At 36.8% G+C, this 18,277-nt stretch overlaps 1 protein-coding gene across 1 annotated transcript in view; it reads right to left on the bottom strand.

The window, feature by feature from the left end:
- Positions 1-18,277, bottom strand: part of LOC110151118 (multiple epidermal growth factor-like domains protein 6) — a 107,129-nt gene that overhangs the window by 66,749 nt on the left and 22,103 nt on the right. The window contains exon 8 of the mRNA XM_070467083.1: positions 16,985-17,116. Within this exon, the coding sequence (XP_070323184.1) occupies positions 16,985-17,116 (132 nt within the window). The remainder of the gene's footprint in view (positions 1-16,984; positions 17,117-18,277) is intronic.

Consider the following 18,277-nt stretch of genomic DNA (forward strand, 5'->3'; position numbering starts at 1 on the left):
ATGAATCTCACAAATATGTTTATAAAAGAAACCAGATACTCAAAAGAGTATATACATCATTATTTAATTTGCATAAAGATCAAAAGCCAGCTGGCAAAGTGAATCTATAGTAATAGAAGTCAGTATACTTATTCTTCTAAGAGGCATAAGGGGGCTTCTATGAATTTTGACAATGTTATATTTCATAATCTGACTATTTGTGACATGGATGTATTAATTTTGAAAAATGTATCACCCTGAAAGCTTATGATTCATTCACTTTTCTATATTATATGTATGTTATAATTACACAGGTTAGTTGGGTTAAAGGAGGATGTATCATGTAAATTTCTGGATGAGGGTCTTTGAACAACATACTGAACAACTGTCTGATGCTAGTTTCTTAAAAGTACAGAATCACTTTACGTGTTGTCATTTCTTATACTGATTCTTGATAAAAAATCAAGCACAAAATAGTTAATCATTGCAACATGAAGAAAATTCTCTAGGGAATTGAATTAATAAGGCCCCAGTATATAGTTTTCTAATAATTAAATTTAATTCTGGGATAAAGTTAGCAGTGTTTCTCAAACTTTAATATTCATAAGAAATATCTAAGGGATTGACTCAGAAATGGAGATACTTTGTCTCTATTCCCAGAGCGTCTGATTCAGCAGGACTGAGAAAGAGCCATTAATTTGTATTTTTAACAGATGTTCCAGTGAAACACTTTGTAAAATCCAAAATAAAACTGTACAGGTGTTTTTGCAAACCTTAGTACATACATTTCTAAATTCCAAATAGAAACCATGGTTGGTTTTAACCACGCATACAGTATTTGATACTTTTTTCTAACTTCTCTCAAAATGAAGGTAGACAAAATTAAAGCTTGAATATAAAAGCTTGTATTTTAAATCCCTTTGGAGAATAAAGATGATATGAACTAAAAAGAATCACATATACTTTGCTGATTCTATCACATAACTTCTTTTGCACAGGGATGACATGTATAAAATACACATATGTGATGTACAATAAAACGTCACTCTCATATGAACACCACCTCTCATATACGCACTTAAACTGTAGCCCAAATAACAACTGAATCCTCAGATAAAAATGCCTACAAAAATGTTTATAAGGCAAACAAAGCAATTTCTAGCAAGATCACAGGGTTTCTTAGAAGTTTCTCTCTTCCTAGTTTGTGTCCCTCACTACAGTTCACAAATCTGCACTTGGTTGTGGATGTGACTGTAGCTGAGAGAACATGTAATTCTGACTTGGAGGGAAGAAAAAACAATAGCTCTCAGAGGACAGATATCCAAATAACCTGTTTTTATGCAAATATAACAAACAAAGCAAGGCAAGAAGTATCCTGAATATATAAGATATGTAGGCAGAATTATTTATAAACTGTATTATTGTGAAACTGCCCAAGAGGCATCAGCAAGTCTTTAAAGGTCCCTTCTGATCACTATTATAAGTACTGCTGGAAATAACATACAGCAGTAATAAACAACGGGTAGCTACAGAAGCAGGCATACCATTTACTTTACCAAACGGGGTTTATTTTTCCTCTGTAGTCTCCTCTTAATAATATGAGCCCCAAAGTGAGGTCTGTGTCTAGATTTATGAAGTAAGTGAAAACAGGGAGGTCCCGGGTCCTCATGCACACCAGTAACTCTGTAATCAAGCAACAGCTTACTGGGAGGGGGATATGGCTACCTCTGTGCTTTGTACATTAGCTAGGCCTATTGGTGCTCATTAAATTCTTAATGGGGGTGATGATACTACAGCTGAAAGATTATAAATGCAGCTACCCTAGGTGCAAAATTATGGGCCAGATTTCAAGCCCCCATTTCTGAGCCCTATGGATTTTTGATGAGAACTATCATATGAAGGGATATATGAACAGGATTATTAACATCTTCCCTCTATACAGAGTAACTATTTGCCCTGTTGAAGCAGGTAACACCTCCCCTTCTGGGCAGTGAACTTTAGGGAAATCAGTAGTCAAGGTAGTGTTTCAAAGGGCCAAAGACTAGCAAGGATGCTAGCAAGCTGGCAGAAGTGGAATAGGAAATGTGTGTGTGTGTGTGTGTGTGTGTGTGTGTGTGTATACTTACAGATATATATAAAAACACATATATGTGCAAATATACATATATATATAAGGCCATTAATGCACACACACACATATATATATAAACACACACATATATACATACATGAAAGAAAGAAGATGAAACACTTTCAGGACAAAATCAAAATTCCATTAGAGAAGTTGTATCTGTATTAAACCAAACAGAGCAGAAATGTATTAACCAGTGTGAAAGAGCAATATGGAGCTACCTAGTTATTTTTCTCAAATACTAACTTCACTGAAGGCTAGAGAGAATTCAGCACCTCACATCTCACTTTTGACTGATGGAGGTTATCATGCATAAAAGAGTGGGTGAGATGCAGTATATGAGGGCTTCTCAACACTGCCCCTCATAATCTGAGAAAGGAATGGTGGCCGACTGATCATAAAAATCATTCCCAATTCTCATCCCATCCCTGAACCCCTGCCATGGCAATGTGACTTTCAGTTTCTCTCTTCGAGAGGTGAAGTTTTCTTCCCCATCCCTTGGACCTTGGCTGGCCTTGTTATTTGCTTTGGCCAGTGGACTACAGCAGAAGTGATGGTGTGCCAGTTGTGAGATTAGACCTAAGAGGCCAGCTTGCACCAGCCAGAAATGGCTGCCCTGCCAGCTACCCACTGACGCATAAGAGAGTCCAGCTGAGTCTGGCATTGTCTGAGAGCATGGACTGCCCAGTCTATCCTTGGACTCTAAAGAAATAATGAATAGCTATTGTTTTCTGTCATTAAATTATAAGGCAATGTATCATACAGCAGTAAGTACATAATCTTGCCTAGCATTATCATGAAGAAATTCCCTCTCTAAAGAAAAACTATTTTTTGCATCCCTTTTTTGATCCTAGATTATACCCACTATTATCATGTTTGCTATCTCATGTGAGGCACAGTTCAAAGTAACTCATACAATTACTACAATTAATGGCTTAAAAAACCCCGATTTCTGGTAAAGTGCTTTACCTAAATGGGAGGTCTGGCTCTAACCAGAGAGACACTATTCTCTTGTCATTGACCCTTTGCATTAGAAATGGTAGTTCAAAGGAGCTGCAGCCAGTAGAGAAAAGCAGTGGGAAGATTAAAAGTGATCCTGGAATGGGGTAACTGGGGACCCAGATGAAAAGGGAGTTGCATCATGAATAGGCAAACTCTCTAGCAACCTTTTCATCCTCAGTTGGCACTTTGAACTGAAATCAACCTCAAAAGCTCAGGATGAAATGAATTCAGAAAATGACTAGTATCTTTAAATCATCGCGAACAGGTACCAAGTGTGACGCTGGTCCCAGGGTGCTCCTCTGTAAGTGAACAGAGACAAACATCCTAATATTCTTTCTTCCTAAAAACCAAACTCTAATTACTGAGCAGACTGTTCCCAGGCAAAGACATCTGAAACTAAACCCAGTATCCAATCTATTACATATTTAAATTCAAATGATAAAAGAAACCATAAAAATTTAAACATGGGCTCTCTAAAAACACTGGTGATCACAACATATTGAAAGATCTACAACTTGGAAGAGATTGTAAAATAACATCAAGGCAAAAAAAATAAAATAAACATTTCTATTCCCTTGACTCTTGCAGATTTCCTGCTTTGGCCCAAGGATAGCTGCCACATAAAACCCTCTTCATGAAGACAGAAGCAACAGGGGACAGGTCCCAGTTATTACTGCTTTTAACCACCATCACATGTGTTTCATGGCCCAGTCTGCAAATACCAGCATCACTAGCTGCAAAGAAACACAAAATTTAAATGAGAGTGGATTTCACACTTGAGGCAACAGGCAGTTTTACATTTGGATATGACATTCAGAGCTATGTAAAAATACTACTTTGCATACAGATTATTGAATGCTTTGCCTTGGAAACCAGTTCATGGTCCGTATGCCAAGAATAAGGGAAAACTGGTGGTGCTGACTGGCAGAGTCTCTCATTTAAGTTATAGAAGTCCAAGAAGGAATATAATTTTCCCAAAGTATTTTTTTTTTTTATGAAGAAAGGAAACCAGGAAGCTTTCGGAATGGACTTACAGGCATACAATGAGAGAAATGCAATCTTTGAAAGTTGGAGAAACTATCATTTCCTGCAAATTGGTGGTGAAAATGACTATAGAAATTTATACAATCATGCTAAATAACAGCACAGTTCATCAGATTGTCTTTTTTAAAAAAATTTAAAGTTCTTGGAAAGCAATATCTGGATACTTCAAAAATTAACTATCATGATATGAGTTACTGATTATTGAAGATCTAAATGTGAAGGCCGTGTAGCTGATTTTTTATAATAACCTTTTATAATAATGCTGAGTGCTGGTCCACTCAGCATCCCACATCAAAGGTATTATTGTTATTCCAATTTGAAAAATAGGGGAAATGAAAAAAAAAACCTGATTCATCAGGAGTCATATTCTAAATATATGAATGATTTAAATAAATATTTTTGATTAGAACAATTTTAATGCTGTTTTTTTTTTTTGCTGTCTTTCACTTCTTTCATTTTTTGCTGGCTCTATGAAGACATCAAAGTTGTAACAATACAGATTCCTCTAAGAACTTTCTTCTCTTCTCCATCTCCCTTTTCTATTCATGTCTCAGAATTCCTCTATTCTCCATTTAGATATCTATTTTTCATTGATCATCTTATTCTCAAACTCTTGCTCTATTAAATTCTTGGTTCCACTCCATGAAAATAAGATGCAGATTTTAGACCATGAGGAAGCCGTCATCATAACTAGTATATCTGTGACTGGTCTTTCAGATAGCATTGTAAGTCACACAAGCTTCCAGAGGTAACTGGTCTTTGAAGATACCCCTCTGTACCAAACTTCTAGACTAGTATGCATATGGCCATCATTTTGTCATTTCAGTTCAGTTCAGTTCAGTCGCTCAGTCGTCTCCTACTCTTTGCGACTCCATGAATTGCAGCACGCCAGGCCTCCCTGTCCATCACCAACTCCCGGAGTCTACTCAAACTCATGCCCATCGAGTCGGTGATGCCATCCAGCCATCTCATCCTCTGTTGTCCCCTTCTCCTCCTGCCCCCAATCCCTCCCAGCATCAGGGTCTTTTCCAATGAGTCAACTCTTCACATGAGGTGGCCATAGTATTGGAGTTTCAGCTTCAGCATCAGCCCTTCCAATGAACACCCAGGACTGATCTCCTTTAGGATGGACTGGTTGGATCTCCTTGCAGTCCAAGGGACTCTCAAGAGTCTTCTCCAACACCATAGTTCAAAAGCATCAATTTTTCGGCACTCAGCTTTCCTCACAGTCCAACCCTCATATCCATACATGACCACTGGAAAAACCATAGCCTTGACTAGAAAGACCTTTGTTGGCAAAGTAATGTCTCTGCTTTTTAATTGTCAAAGACCCTTGTTTAACATCTGTGTGTACATGTTTTAACAAATAAGAACTTTAGATTGATGAAGAAAGCAGAGAGTCTTACATTATGTGTCATTTTCAGAGCAGATGCATTTTAATCCAGATAACTAAAAACCACTCCAACTCTTTGACCTCAAAGCTGACACATAATTAATCTTTAATGAGTTATTAATATTCTTTGCAAAGTTTTAAAAGGCCTTGCTAGAGACTAATAAAATTATTAAAATTTAAAAAATTAGTCCTGAACAGATGAGTAGGATATTTTACTATCTTGTCAGGTGGATAATGTATTTGAATACTAAGTATGTGGAATGTGCTACTTTACACGGGTTGGCCTTTGCAAACATTTGCACTCTTAAAACTATTTGTCCTCTTATCTTTTCATATATTTTCAACCAGAATAGTCTTATTTTTCATTTTCAAAAAGCTAAAATAGGAGAGAAAAGAGAACATAAGATTCAAGACAGTTGAATCTTAAGACTTCATATTAGATACCACAAAGAACACATATTTCAAGATTGATAACAATAATAATTTAAGATGCTAAATATAACTAGAATTTGCATCTTCACCAGAACTTCACCAGAACTTCAACAGAACTGTAGTATTAAGGTAGACACCATTGTTTCTCCTTAGATAATTTTCCAATTTTGAACAAGATGATAGAGATGAAAATCTTTTGTAAAGCATAAAGTGCTAAATAACTTTTATGATGATATGATTATTAAAATACATCAGACTGCTGGACCACATAGTTTAAATTATAGACATTCTCTGCAAAAATGCACATTTCTATGTATACTATATATGGGTATGGCTAGCACTATCCCTTTGCATTCTTTTAAGTTTAAATGTAAATTTAGCAACACAGAGTTGAAATACACAATGGAGATATTTCACAATTCTATAATATAAGGAAACATAATTTGCTAGTAATAGTCAACACACTTTATCCTTGTGGGAATACAAAGGCAATTTCAGTGATACTACAGAATTTCCTTTTCAAGATTTACAAAGTTTCAGACTGAGCTTGCAAAACAGGAGTTATGTGGAGCCTCAGAGGAAGGTAGGCTTGTCCAGGAAGTCTGAGCTCCTTGCTGCTCTGCTGAAGTGAGACACATTCCGTGGTCTGCAAGCTTCCTTCCCTTTCTTCTCTACACTCAGACCATTGATTAATGATAGCACAAGAACCCAGCGAGATCAACAGTATCTTAAAATAGGAGAATTTCTTTTCCCTAGTTTCTTGGGCCTATCATTTTCAATACAGAAAAAAAAAAAAAAATCAGACATCTCCCAGCCCATGCATCACTATTGTTTCTGAAGCCAAAAGGCAGTTTTTTATTCCAGCTTGGAAAGAGCTATTATGATCCATCAGGCATTTACAATTGAGTCACTTCAAACTGTGAAAATTAATACACAGATTTCATTTGATTTTTCCCTCTATGTTCTATCTCCTTTTGGGCCCAGAAGATGGAAATTATTCATAATATAGTAACAGACACTTGCCTCCAATGTGTACCTAGACAATAGACCCTGTTAGAAAGTTACAATATAATTATATATTGTTGTGCTATCAGTTTATAAGATACTCCCTAATTTTAGAGATGTTAAAATGTGAAAAAATTGTGTCTCAGTATATATAAATATTGTGTGTGTGTGTGTAAGGAAGGTAGAGGGAGAAGTTCAACTTGACAATAGAAAAATTCAATGAGTTTTAAAAGTTACATATTTTTCCAAATATATATCAGCACAGTCATTTAAATATACTCTGCATGCTTCACATGAGAGCAAATTTCCAGGTATTTGATTTCATTTCAACATTAATAATTCTTAGAGATTCTGAATCTTTTCCATCATGACTACACTGGACCTGACTTTCAGGAGTGAGAGGGACCAAAAATGAATAAGAACCATCAACAGAAAATGATGTATGCTGATGGTCAGAAGGGATAATGTATCCTTGAAGAGGCAAGACAATTTTAAACATCTTGTTGACAGAGAACAAAATGGGCTAAACATTTTGTTTCCATCATTGTCAAGCTTCCTGGGGTGCTATTTTAATTTACTCGTTTACCATTCAATTTTAATCCCAAATTAAATTGATATTTCATGTATTTTTTTTTTCAAAAATTACCAAATTCTAAATCACAAATCCTGAGGTTGCCTTCTATTTTTTTTTTCCTTTTCCTTTTTAAACATATATGAGTTAGTGATTATCCTTTTCTTCTTGAAAGTCATCTTTCTCTGGAATTATATCTAGGTCATTCTATTTCTTTTCCATCTTTTTCCATCTTTTTAAAGCCGGAGTCACAAACACAGGCCCTTTCCCCAGAAAAAAAGTGGGTAGAATCTCTGTGGGTTAATTCCCACAGACCTGTGGGCCCAGGTCCAATAGGAGAGGGCTTGCCGTCCAATAAAGAGGTGTGAACTGATCAGATGTAACTGTTTGTTCCCATACAGGAAGATGTGTCCAGAGTTCCTACATCTGATTTTTTTAAAATATTGAATCACATATTTTAAAATGGAATTTGCCTGCCATTCAAAATATATCTGCAAGTCAAATTCAGCTCTAAGGCTGCCAGTTCGCAACATCTGCTCTAAGTAATTCTTTATCTCACTTGTTGATTTCCCTTTCTCTAGATCCCCTGAATGTAGGGGATTTAGCAAGTTTCTCTCATAGTCTTCTTGGCTTTCTCCTTTAGTGTCTTTCCTTAGTTATCTCTCCTAAATCATCTATGTTGATGGTTCTCACCTCTACCTGCTAGCTCTGACTTCTCCTTTGAGTTTTTAAGATCTGACTTCCCAACAAGTAATTGTTCATGAATGTCTCGTTCAGCATATCTCAAACTATATACCAAATAATTTTCAAACTTCAAATTTTCACTTTCCATATCTATTCACTAAAACTTGCTACTTGAGTTCCAGTCTTAACACCCTCACTAACTAATCCTGTGGCTTAGCCAAATGACTTTCTCTGTGCCTCACTTACCTAGAAAAGGGGTTAGTAAATAGTCCCTACCTCACAATGTTATCATGAGGATTAAAAAAATATTGACAAGACAGCAGGCTACAAAGTGGACATTTTTTATTGTTTTCTCAGATTTGCAGGAGAGGTCTCAAGTCACTGTATGTTCATGCTAAGTCAGTTCAGTTGTGTCCGACTCTTTGTGACCCTGTGGGCTGTAACCCGCCAGATTGCTCTGTCCATGGGATTTTCTGTCTGTGTGCTAGACAACTTATCCAGGTCTTCTTTAAGTGTGAATCTAGTTTTGTGATTTGTACTTGTTTGGTCACTTTGAGGGTATATAACAAGTGCTACAGATTAATTTTTAAAGGTTGGTAGAAATTTCCTTTAAGGAGAGAGGGTTTTAGCTTATAATTTACTGAGTGCAGCTATGTGCTAAATGGCCTTCCAAAGGTATGATATGTATTAACCTATTTAATCCTCATAAGAATCTAGTGAGTTGGGTCTTTTATTAGTCCCACTTTATGGATGGGAAAACTAAGGCAAAATAAGTACATATCTATTGCAAGTGGAGAAGATAAAAGGTCTGGACTTATAAGATTTTTGCTTATGAAGGAAATAATGGCATCTGGACACAGTCATACTTCAAACCAAATTAAAACATAAAGTATTCTTCATGTCGTACTAGCCCTTATATTTAAACACTAAAAAATTATAGCACTAGAATGAATACACGTTCAAGTAAAACTAAATATTCAGTCATAGTAGATAAAAAATTCCAAAACACAGTGGACCATAAACAAAACTAATAACACACAAAGGGTCTGTGTATCTATATATATGAAAGGTGTGAGTACTGGAAAGTAGAACTTTTTGATGACTCACTGTGTAGAAATAAGAATTTATTTTGTGCTCTGTCAGATATTCAATTTAGGGCTCTGGAAGCAAGCAGAAAGAGTAATCATGGATTACAGTAGGCAACTAGCCAGCTATATTTACCAACACACAAAGAGAATTTTAAACACTGTTTAGAGTGGGCAGATCTACAAAAACACAAAACACTGAGACCACTCGGCAAGTGCAAAATGCAAAGAAAATTCTTTGGGTCATTATTTATGTTAGATGATGAACAGGACTTATAATCTGCTTCTGATTTACAGCTTCTGTCGGCAGGCTCAGTCCAGTTGGACAGGCAGATACACCGGCTGGTATCAAGGTCCTGTTGAGAACTATCATTATTGATGTGGTACAGCAGGCATCTTAGGTTGTGGAAATAAGTTGGACAAGCTGCATACAGACAAACAAAAAACATCCTCCCTCCACTGTTAAATTGAGCATAGGCTCCTGTGGCACTTGACATTTCAACAATGCTCTTGGCTATGTCTGTCAACTTACATATATGAGGTCAAAAAGAAAAAAAAAGGACAACCTTAATGAAACTTCCTGACTTCTTAAGTTTTTCATAATTTTTCTCTATTTTCTTTAAATTTTTACAAGCAGGCAGCTACACTATTTAACATCAATAACTATAGTCTCACCTTATATCTAGCATTTGCATGAATGTTATTGTTTATCTAGTCCTCAGTTACTAATTACATAACTCCTGACAAGTTACTTAATTCTTCCTAGAGTTAGCTTCCTCATTCATAAAATGGGGATATTGCTTCCCAGGTAGATCAGTGGTAAAGAATCTCCCTGCTACTGTAGGAGACACAGGAGATGCAGGTTTGATCCCTGGATTGGGAAGATTCCCTGGAGTAGGAAATGGCAACTGCCTCCAGCATTCTTGCCTGGAAAATTTCATAGCCAGAGGAGCCTCGCAGGCTACAGTCCATGGGTCACAGGGAGTCAAGACATGTCTGAGCATACACACACACACACACACACACACACACACACACACTGACGAAAAAGACGTATACAGTGAACACACAAATGTCACTCAACTAGCATGAGCTTTTAGCAATTTATTATCACTTATTATTTATTATCACTTATTTATTTATCAATTTATTATACAGCATATACCTATAGCTTTTGTATAGTGTTACTTACTACATATTGCATTATATATTATTACATAGATACCACATATTGCATATTATCTAGTTAAACCCCTTTTGTTTATAAAAACTAAAAGCCACAGACATTTATTCACTATTCTAATGTTATATTCAGAAGAAATGATTGCATACATTGGAGGTGAGTACAGAAAAGTATAACTCTAGAGTCTTGAGAAGAAGCAAAAAACCACAAAAAACTTCATTGGTGTTTGGTGTTGTTATTCATTAAAATCTTTGCAAAAATCTTCTTCTGAAAAGTTCTTTCAGAAATGGAGCACCAACAAAGATATATATGGTGCTGGGCAAAAGCCTTCCTTCTCCTTGCACCACTGCTGTTATCTTAAAAGTTCTAACAATTCAATCTGGTTTATTTAGGCTAGTGAATATGTTTTTCAGTTCCATAAACTTTGTTTCTCATGTCTTTTTTTGACTCGATGGATTATTTTTATGAAACTTTAATTCCAAACTGTTCTACTAAGTTTCAAGAATGTTCTTTAATTGAGTCTAGAAAATTTTTAATGAGCATCCCTTGTAAACCAAGAGCTGGGGAATACAAAAAATGAATGATCATTTTAATCATGTATGAACAGACAATTATAATACACTGTGATGGGCAATGAAGGGATTTGGTGGTTTTGTTTGTTTGTTTACATATACTGAAAAATAAAAATCCCTGAAATATTTTAACAGGCAACAAAAATGAAGGAAGAAAAAACATTATTTAGGGGAAGAACAATGAATAACAGCACCATGTTTTAAAAGCACATGTGCTTGGGGGAATGATAAGGGTATGTGGGATACAGGTGAGAACAGCCAAATTATGATGGGCTTAAAACTCTTTATGGAATTTTGTAAGGCATCAGTAATTTGCTGAAGGTCATAAAGTTACAAGAGGTTGAATGTTTTTAAAAAGATCTAACAGACATTATGGAAGTTGATAAAAGCAGGGGAAAGAGCAGCCCTGGGACCCCCACTCTTCACCGTAAAGCTCTTCTCTCACTGCACTGTGACTTCCGTTCCCAGAGATGATGCGGAGATGAACGCATTGGTAGTGACATACCCATCAGCCCTCAGCCACATCCCTATTTTAAAACTGATTTTGCACAATAGCTTTTTGAAAGGCCTGTCACTGCTTTAGTGGCGCCTCTGGTCCCACCTCTCTGTGGGAGCTGACATTTTGCTGATACTTCATCAGGCTGGACCGCCTGCCGAGAAGCAGATTGGTAAAGGATATGCATCTCACTGCTGGGAAGGATGGGAGATGCATTATTTAAATACAATTTATTTTATAGCAACTTTAAAAATCAAATTGAGGATTGCTTCGGAGAGGTTGGAAGTATATTATTGCACCTCACCTCTTTGTGCCTGGTGATGCTTAACACTCAAACCTGTTCTAATAGTTTTTTGTTTGTTTATCTTATTTTACTTTACAAGTGTTCTTTTTTCTACCTTAGGTAATCATCTTTTTTTTATATAACAGTATGTCAAAAAGGAGATGCTAGCCCTAGTTTAGGGTAGGTATGTTACAGGAAGTTGGAAACAGCTTAGAGGTTGTTGGAGGGGCCACTTGTTTCCTCATGATCTGAGTTAATACTCCAGTTACATGAACTGAGAGAAAAAGGATAAGGGGAATGAATCTACACATAAAGCAATGCAATGATTTTTGGTCTATTTTTTGAATCTCAAATCTATTAAGCTAAATAATTTTTGTTCCAAAAATAAAATAGACTAGCTTGATAGCAAATTTTTTGTTGGTTGAAGCTATTTGTTGGTTAATTTAATTCAACCCAAATGTCAACTTAGTCACCTGCTTAGAAACAGGAAAAATCAACACCTGAAAAGTTACAAATTCTTAATATTAAAATGGATATTAAAGATTAAATCATTCAGATTTCTAGGGTTTCCCTGATAGCTCAGTTGGTAAAGAATCCACCTGCAATGCAGGAGACCCCGGTTTGATTCCTGGGTCGGGAAGATCCACAAGAAAGGGATAGGCTACCCACTCCAGTGTTCTTGGGCTTCCTTTGTGGGTCAGCTGGTAAAGAATCTGCCTGCAATGCAGGAGACCTAGGTTTGGTCCCTGGGTTAGGAAGATCCCCTGGAGAAGGGAAAGGCTACTTACCCACCCCAGTATTCTTGCCTGGAGAACCCATGGACTGTATGGTCCATAGGGTCGCAAAGAGTCGGACACGACTGAGCAACTTTCACTTTCATTTTCAGACTTCTAAGAATTTTCAGACTACAATTATTTGCCAGCCACTGGTACACTGGAGCTGTTAATACCAACTTGGAAAGCCAATGGTTAATTTGCAACCTGTTAAATTTTGGGGAATTTTCTGAGACAGTTGACATCACATTGGTTGCTTAAAATCACTTTGGTGGGAATATTACACAGGAAATTGTCAAACGAACTAAAACAGTGTTTATATATTTCAGAGAATCAGTAGTTAAACATTTATCAATTTGTTTACAGAAGGTTCACACCTGTCTTTATTAGGGTTTTCATGGCACTTAATGATTTTGACCTTCATCATCTCATGATGAATCATCATTTCATGATATTTGATCATATTTGATAAAACTTGTTTGATCATATAATGTTTAAAAGTTGTATTTGGAATTGGTATCTCCCTGCCTGGGGCTTTCCAGGTGGCACAGTGATGCCAATGCAGGTGATGAAAGAGATGCAGGTCGATCCCTGGTTTGGGAAGATCCCTTGGAGTAGGAAATGGCAACCCACAGAAGTACTCTTGCCTAAAAAATTCCACAGACAGAGGAGTTGGTGGGCTATAGTCCATGGAGCTACAAAGAAGAGCTGGACACAACCAGGACGGCGCACACACACACACACACACACACATCTTCCTTTCAGTATCTTCTCCCTTATCCTTTTCTAATTTTCTCTTCTTCAGAGTGAAGGGGTCTGTTTTGTAAACACTCATAAGAAATCATGGCGGAATTTAGAGAAGTAATAACAATGACCGAGGGAAAGAAAATGGGATTTCTGAAAAAACAGAAGTGAAGTGTCCAGAGGAAACATTTACTGATTTTTTTAAAGCATTTTAGTGATATTGTCAAGTTATGCTCAATATCCACCTCATCTGAAACAGGAGAAAACAATCTTAAAGAGCAACAAGATCAATTGGACTGAAGAACACACATCTTCAGTATATGGGGACAGGAAATGGCAACCCACTCCAGTGTTCTTGCCTGGAGAATCCCAGGGACAGGGGAGCCTGGTGGGCTGCCATCTATGGGGTCGCACAGAGTCGGACACGACTGAAGCAACTTAGCAGCAGCGGCAGCAAGACCACCAGATGATACTTTAAGAATAGACAACTATCTTATGTGTTTAGTGTGTGACTGGTCTGAAGATGATACATTTTCTCCCTTGTAAAGGAGAAAAATAGTTAGGAAGTACATATGGGAAAGACAGAAATGTAAAAAGGAGAAAAATATTCACTAATAGTCCTTAGAGATGGCCATTATTAACATCTGCTGTCCTTTCTACTACAATTTCCCACACACATACATGTGTACAGGTTTTTACAAATTTGGAGCATTCTCTATATACAACTTTTAATGTATATTCAATGTCAATTCTCCCAACGTTACACATTCATCCAAAACATGAATCTTAATGGCCTCAGAATAGTCCACTGATGTGTTATAGGATTTGTTTACTCATTCTTGCTCTGCATGGCTACTTAGGTTACTTTTATTTTGTACTTTAGCTAGCAGAAATAATACTGGGATAAAGAAAAAGCTGGGATCACTTCTGAGATTATTTGGTAACAGGCCTGATATATGAGACTAAACCTTCATAGAGATGGTACGCTCTCATCAAGGGTGTCAGTGTCTATTCAACCATAACTGTCACTAACCCTGATACTGGCTAGCAAGAAGAAAGAAAATGTATTGTCTACCATAATTCAGATAGTTTTCTCACACAGTGAAAGCAACTCTTTTAAAAAGGAATTATTTTGCCCAAGTATTTGTACTTATAATTTCTAATAATTGGAATTTATATAAAGTCAATATCTTTAGAAATGCTTTTGTCTCTCCTACCTTTAAAACATATACCTTGTGTAGCCTCCAAGTATTTTTACAGTTTATTATGCAGAATAACTAAGTTTTAAAATTCTGTAAGCACAATTTTCAGAGTATTTATAAAAATATATATGCGTTTTTTCAAACATAAACCCCTTTTTAAAATGCCACACACATTTCTTGTGGAGTACATGAAGCATTTTTAATGAATCCTATGCTTTGTTTCCATTAATTTTCCTAAATATCCTATTAGGATTATTATATAATTTGTGTTTCTATCTGTGTGTATAAAATCAGATAATAGCATATAACATTAAAATTGAACTGGTCTAGAAGTTGGGGAGTATTTTTGCCTATCCAAATCGATTTATTATCTCATGTATCAGATTGCCAATAAAGTTAGAATTGTCACCTAAAAATCTCTTGGGACTTTCATAATATATTCTCCTTGGTTTTGAAATCTTCGAATGGAAGATAGCTGTAACGTAACTATTAAAATTAATATTTTAAGGAATGAACAGTTTATCTTTCTCTCTCCTTGTTTCTAAATAGTCTATTTATATCACCTAACAATTGAAACAGATATATCACTATCTGTTTAATAATTATTAAATTAAAATTGAGTTAGACAAGAGGAAATGTCATTTCACTTTGGAAATAGCAAGCTACTACCTTTTGAATATGTAAATTATTACCTTTAAGCTTTTTTTAAAGGAAACAAGTAGGTTAGGGATAGCCAACTGCTGCACTAGCAAAATTTATACCTTTTGAAAGGCTGTCAACAGTGCCAGAATGACAGTCCTAAAGTACAAATGATCTAGTTATATCTAGAAAAATCATCAGACAACAACCTTGTTCTATCACTCTTGCTTGAGGGTTATCCTTGGGGGCAGTCATGCATTTTCCCAAATGATCAGATGATTAGTTAAGTGCTAAGTACTACCCTAATGTTACACTTTATATTTACATTTAAGTTTCCGGTTTTATTTGCTTGTTTATAGAAAATTCTAAGCACTAGCAGCTAATTCAGATCAATGTTCACATCTCATAGATCCAATCCAAACACTAGACTTTTGCTAACCTTGATCAGAAACATTTGAAATAGTAACATAAAAATACCGTCCTTACCATCCAGCCCACAGCTTTTCTCAAGTTTTCAAGTAACTGTTTCATGGTGGATGAAGTAGAAAAGGCAATACAGGCAGGGTTAACAGAGGTTATATAAGAATTACAAGCAGAAAAGGAGATAGCAAAGTAGTTCTACACAATTTGAAGCAGATTCAGTTTGACTAATCACTTTTTATCAGTCTCTAATCTGTTCCCACTCTGACAAGAATGAGAAATACAGTCTAGCAGATTTTTAAAGTGCCTTTCAGTATAACTTTAAATAGTATGCTATGATAGATGGGTTCCAAATATCTCCTAGCTTGCAGGTCTTTTGCAATGAGATTTTGCTACTCCTCTCATCAGGAGGCAGAATCTCTTTCTCCTCCCCTTGAATCTGGCTGTCCTTATGACTTACTTTAACCAACAGAAAGTGGCAGAAGTAACAATGTGTGGCTTCCAAAGGTAGGCTTTTGGAGACATTGTAGTCTCTGCTTTTCCACTTTTGGATGCTCTTTCTTAGATTGCTGTCTTAAGGCTGTGAAGCTTTGAGGAAGCCCAAGCTAACCTCCAGCCGTCAGGTACAGATGTGAAAGTTGGACCACAAAGAAGACTGTGGGCTAAAGAATTGATGCCTTTGAACTGTGCTGTTGGACAAGACTCTTGAGAGTCACTTGGACAGCAAGGAGATCAAACCAGTCAATCTTAAAGGGAATCAACCTTGAATCCTCAATGGAAGGACTGATGCTGAAGCTGAAGCTCCAATACTTGGGCCACCTGATGCAAAGAGGCGACTTATTGGAAAAGACCCTAATGCTGGGAAAGATTGAGGGCAGGAGAAGAGGGCAACAGAGGATGGGATAGTTGAATGGCATCACTGACTCAATGGACATAAACTTGGGCAAACTCCAAGAGATAGTGAGGGAGAAGAAGGCCTGGCAGGCTGTAGTCTACGGGCTCACAAAGAGTCAGACATGATTTAGCAACTGAACAACAACAAAGGTAACCTTGTGGAAATGCTATGTACAGGAAAGGCTGGATATCCCTGCTCCCAGCTGATCTACTAGCTAGAAGCAGCCACTAGTGACTGCAGGTGAGACAAGAGGGAGAATCATCTTATTAATCCAAACAATCAAAGTTGTTGTTGGCAGGATTTGGTACCAAATATTGAGGTTTTTCAATACAATAGATAATTAAAACATACACTCTTCCACTGTAGCTCACAGAGCAGTTTTGAAAAAGCATTTATAAAGCTAGCAACTGTAATAACTTTGCTGGTCATCTAGTCTAGGTTAATAACTTACATAGGGTACAGGCTTTTCCCATGTAACCAGGAAGACAGTCACAGGTTCCAGTTTCTTTGTTGCACTGACCTCCATTCTCACAGGGTCCACAGAAGAATTGGCATGCTGGTCCCCAGAGGCCATCAGGGCAGGCTTGTAAAATAAAACGAGAAAGAAAGAAAGGAGCTATTTATTACCACCTTGGAATAAATCTCAAGGTGGTCCCAGATTTCTGCTGTTGCCTAAGCGAGTAGGAAAATGTGTGTGTGTGTGTGTGTGTGTGTGTGTGTGTGACTGAGCTGCAAAGAAAGAAGCATTCAGCATAGCTCCTAAGGATTTATCACGCTTCCAAAGTATTCCATGAAGAAATCAACATGAGGCCATATCTTGTCACTTTGGAAACACACATACAGAGGCTGGCTTTTTGCTGAAAGCATGGTTTCTCAGACAGTAACAATGGAAGCAATTTTGATGTATATTTTTGGAGGCAGTTGCACAGAACATGATCTGAAATGAGATGTAATTTATAAAGGAAGCTTGGAAGGTGCAGTGCTTGGGATTTGTTCCACCTGAACCCTCTTTTCCCAGTGTTTGCTTATTTTCTAAGCCAGAATAATCATTCCAGAGGTTTGTAATTTCTGTGTTTTATAAGACTGTGCAATGTATAAGGGGGAGACAGAGAGACGTGCTGCTTTGTTGAATGTTCTTGAACTAGAAAAGGATGGCTGATACTGCAGGGACCACTGAGGGCTCAGTTAGAGGTTTCAGTCTCCACTGAAACCACTGGAATTTGAAACCTGGTGGATAGCATGCTTTTAACACAGGGAAAACAGTGAGACTTTCTTAAACATGTGATAATTATAGAAAGTTACATAAAACCAAATTTGGCTATCAAGTATCTTCAAGTCTTGGGCAGAGCTTCTGAATAACAGAATTATTATTATTTTAGAATGTTCATACCATTCTTGGCTATTATCTATTGATCACTTCTTCTGTGCCAAGCATTTTACATAAATTAGCTGACATTTTCATAAAAATCCCTATATGACATAGCAACTTTATCTCCACTTACATAAGAAACAAAGACTGGGAGAGGTTAAGTGACTTATTCTGGGTCATGGTTAATAAGTAGCAATGTCAGTATTGGAATCCAGAACTGGCTTTTGAAATTGGTGCTCTCAGTCACTACACCCAACTTCTGTGATGATACTACCAGTACTCAGCACTTTTCATGTCAATTAACCGGCTCTTAGGGTTCCATCAGTGTTCAAAATTTCACCAATATGGAACTAGCCTAAGAAAAATCGGTCCTTT

The sequence above is a fragment of the Odocoileus virginianus genome, chromosome 4 (genome assembly GCF_023699985.2).
Source record: "Odocoileus virginianus isolate 20LAN1187 ecotype Illinois chromosome 4, Ovbor_1.2, whole genome shotgun sequence".
NCBI lineage: Eukaryota > Metazoa > Chordata > Mammalia > Artiodactyla > Cervidae > Odocoileus > Odocoileus virginianus.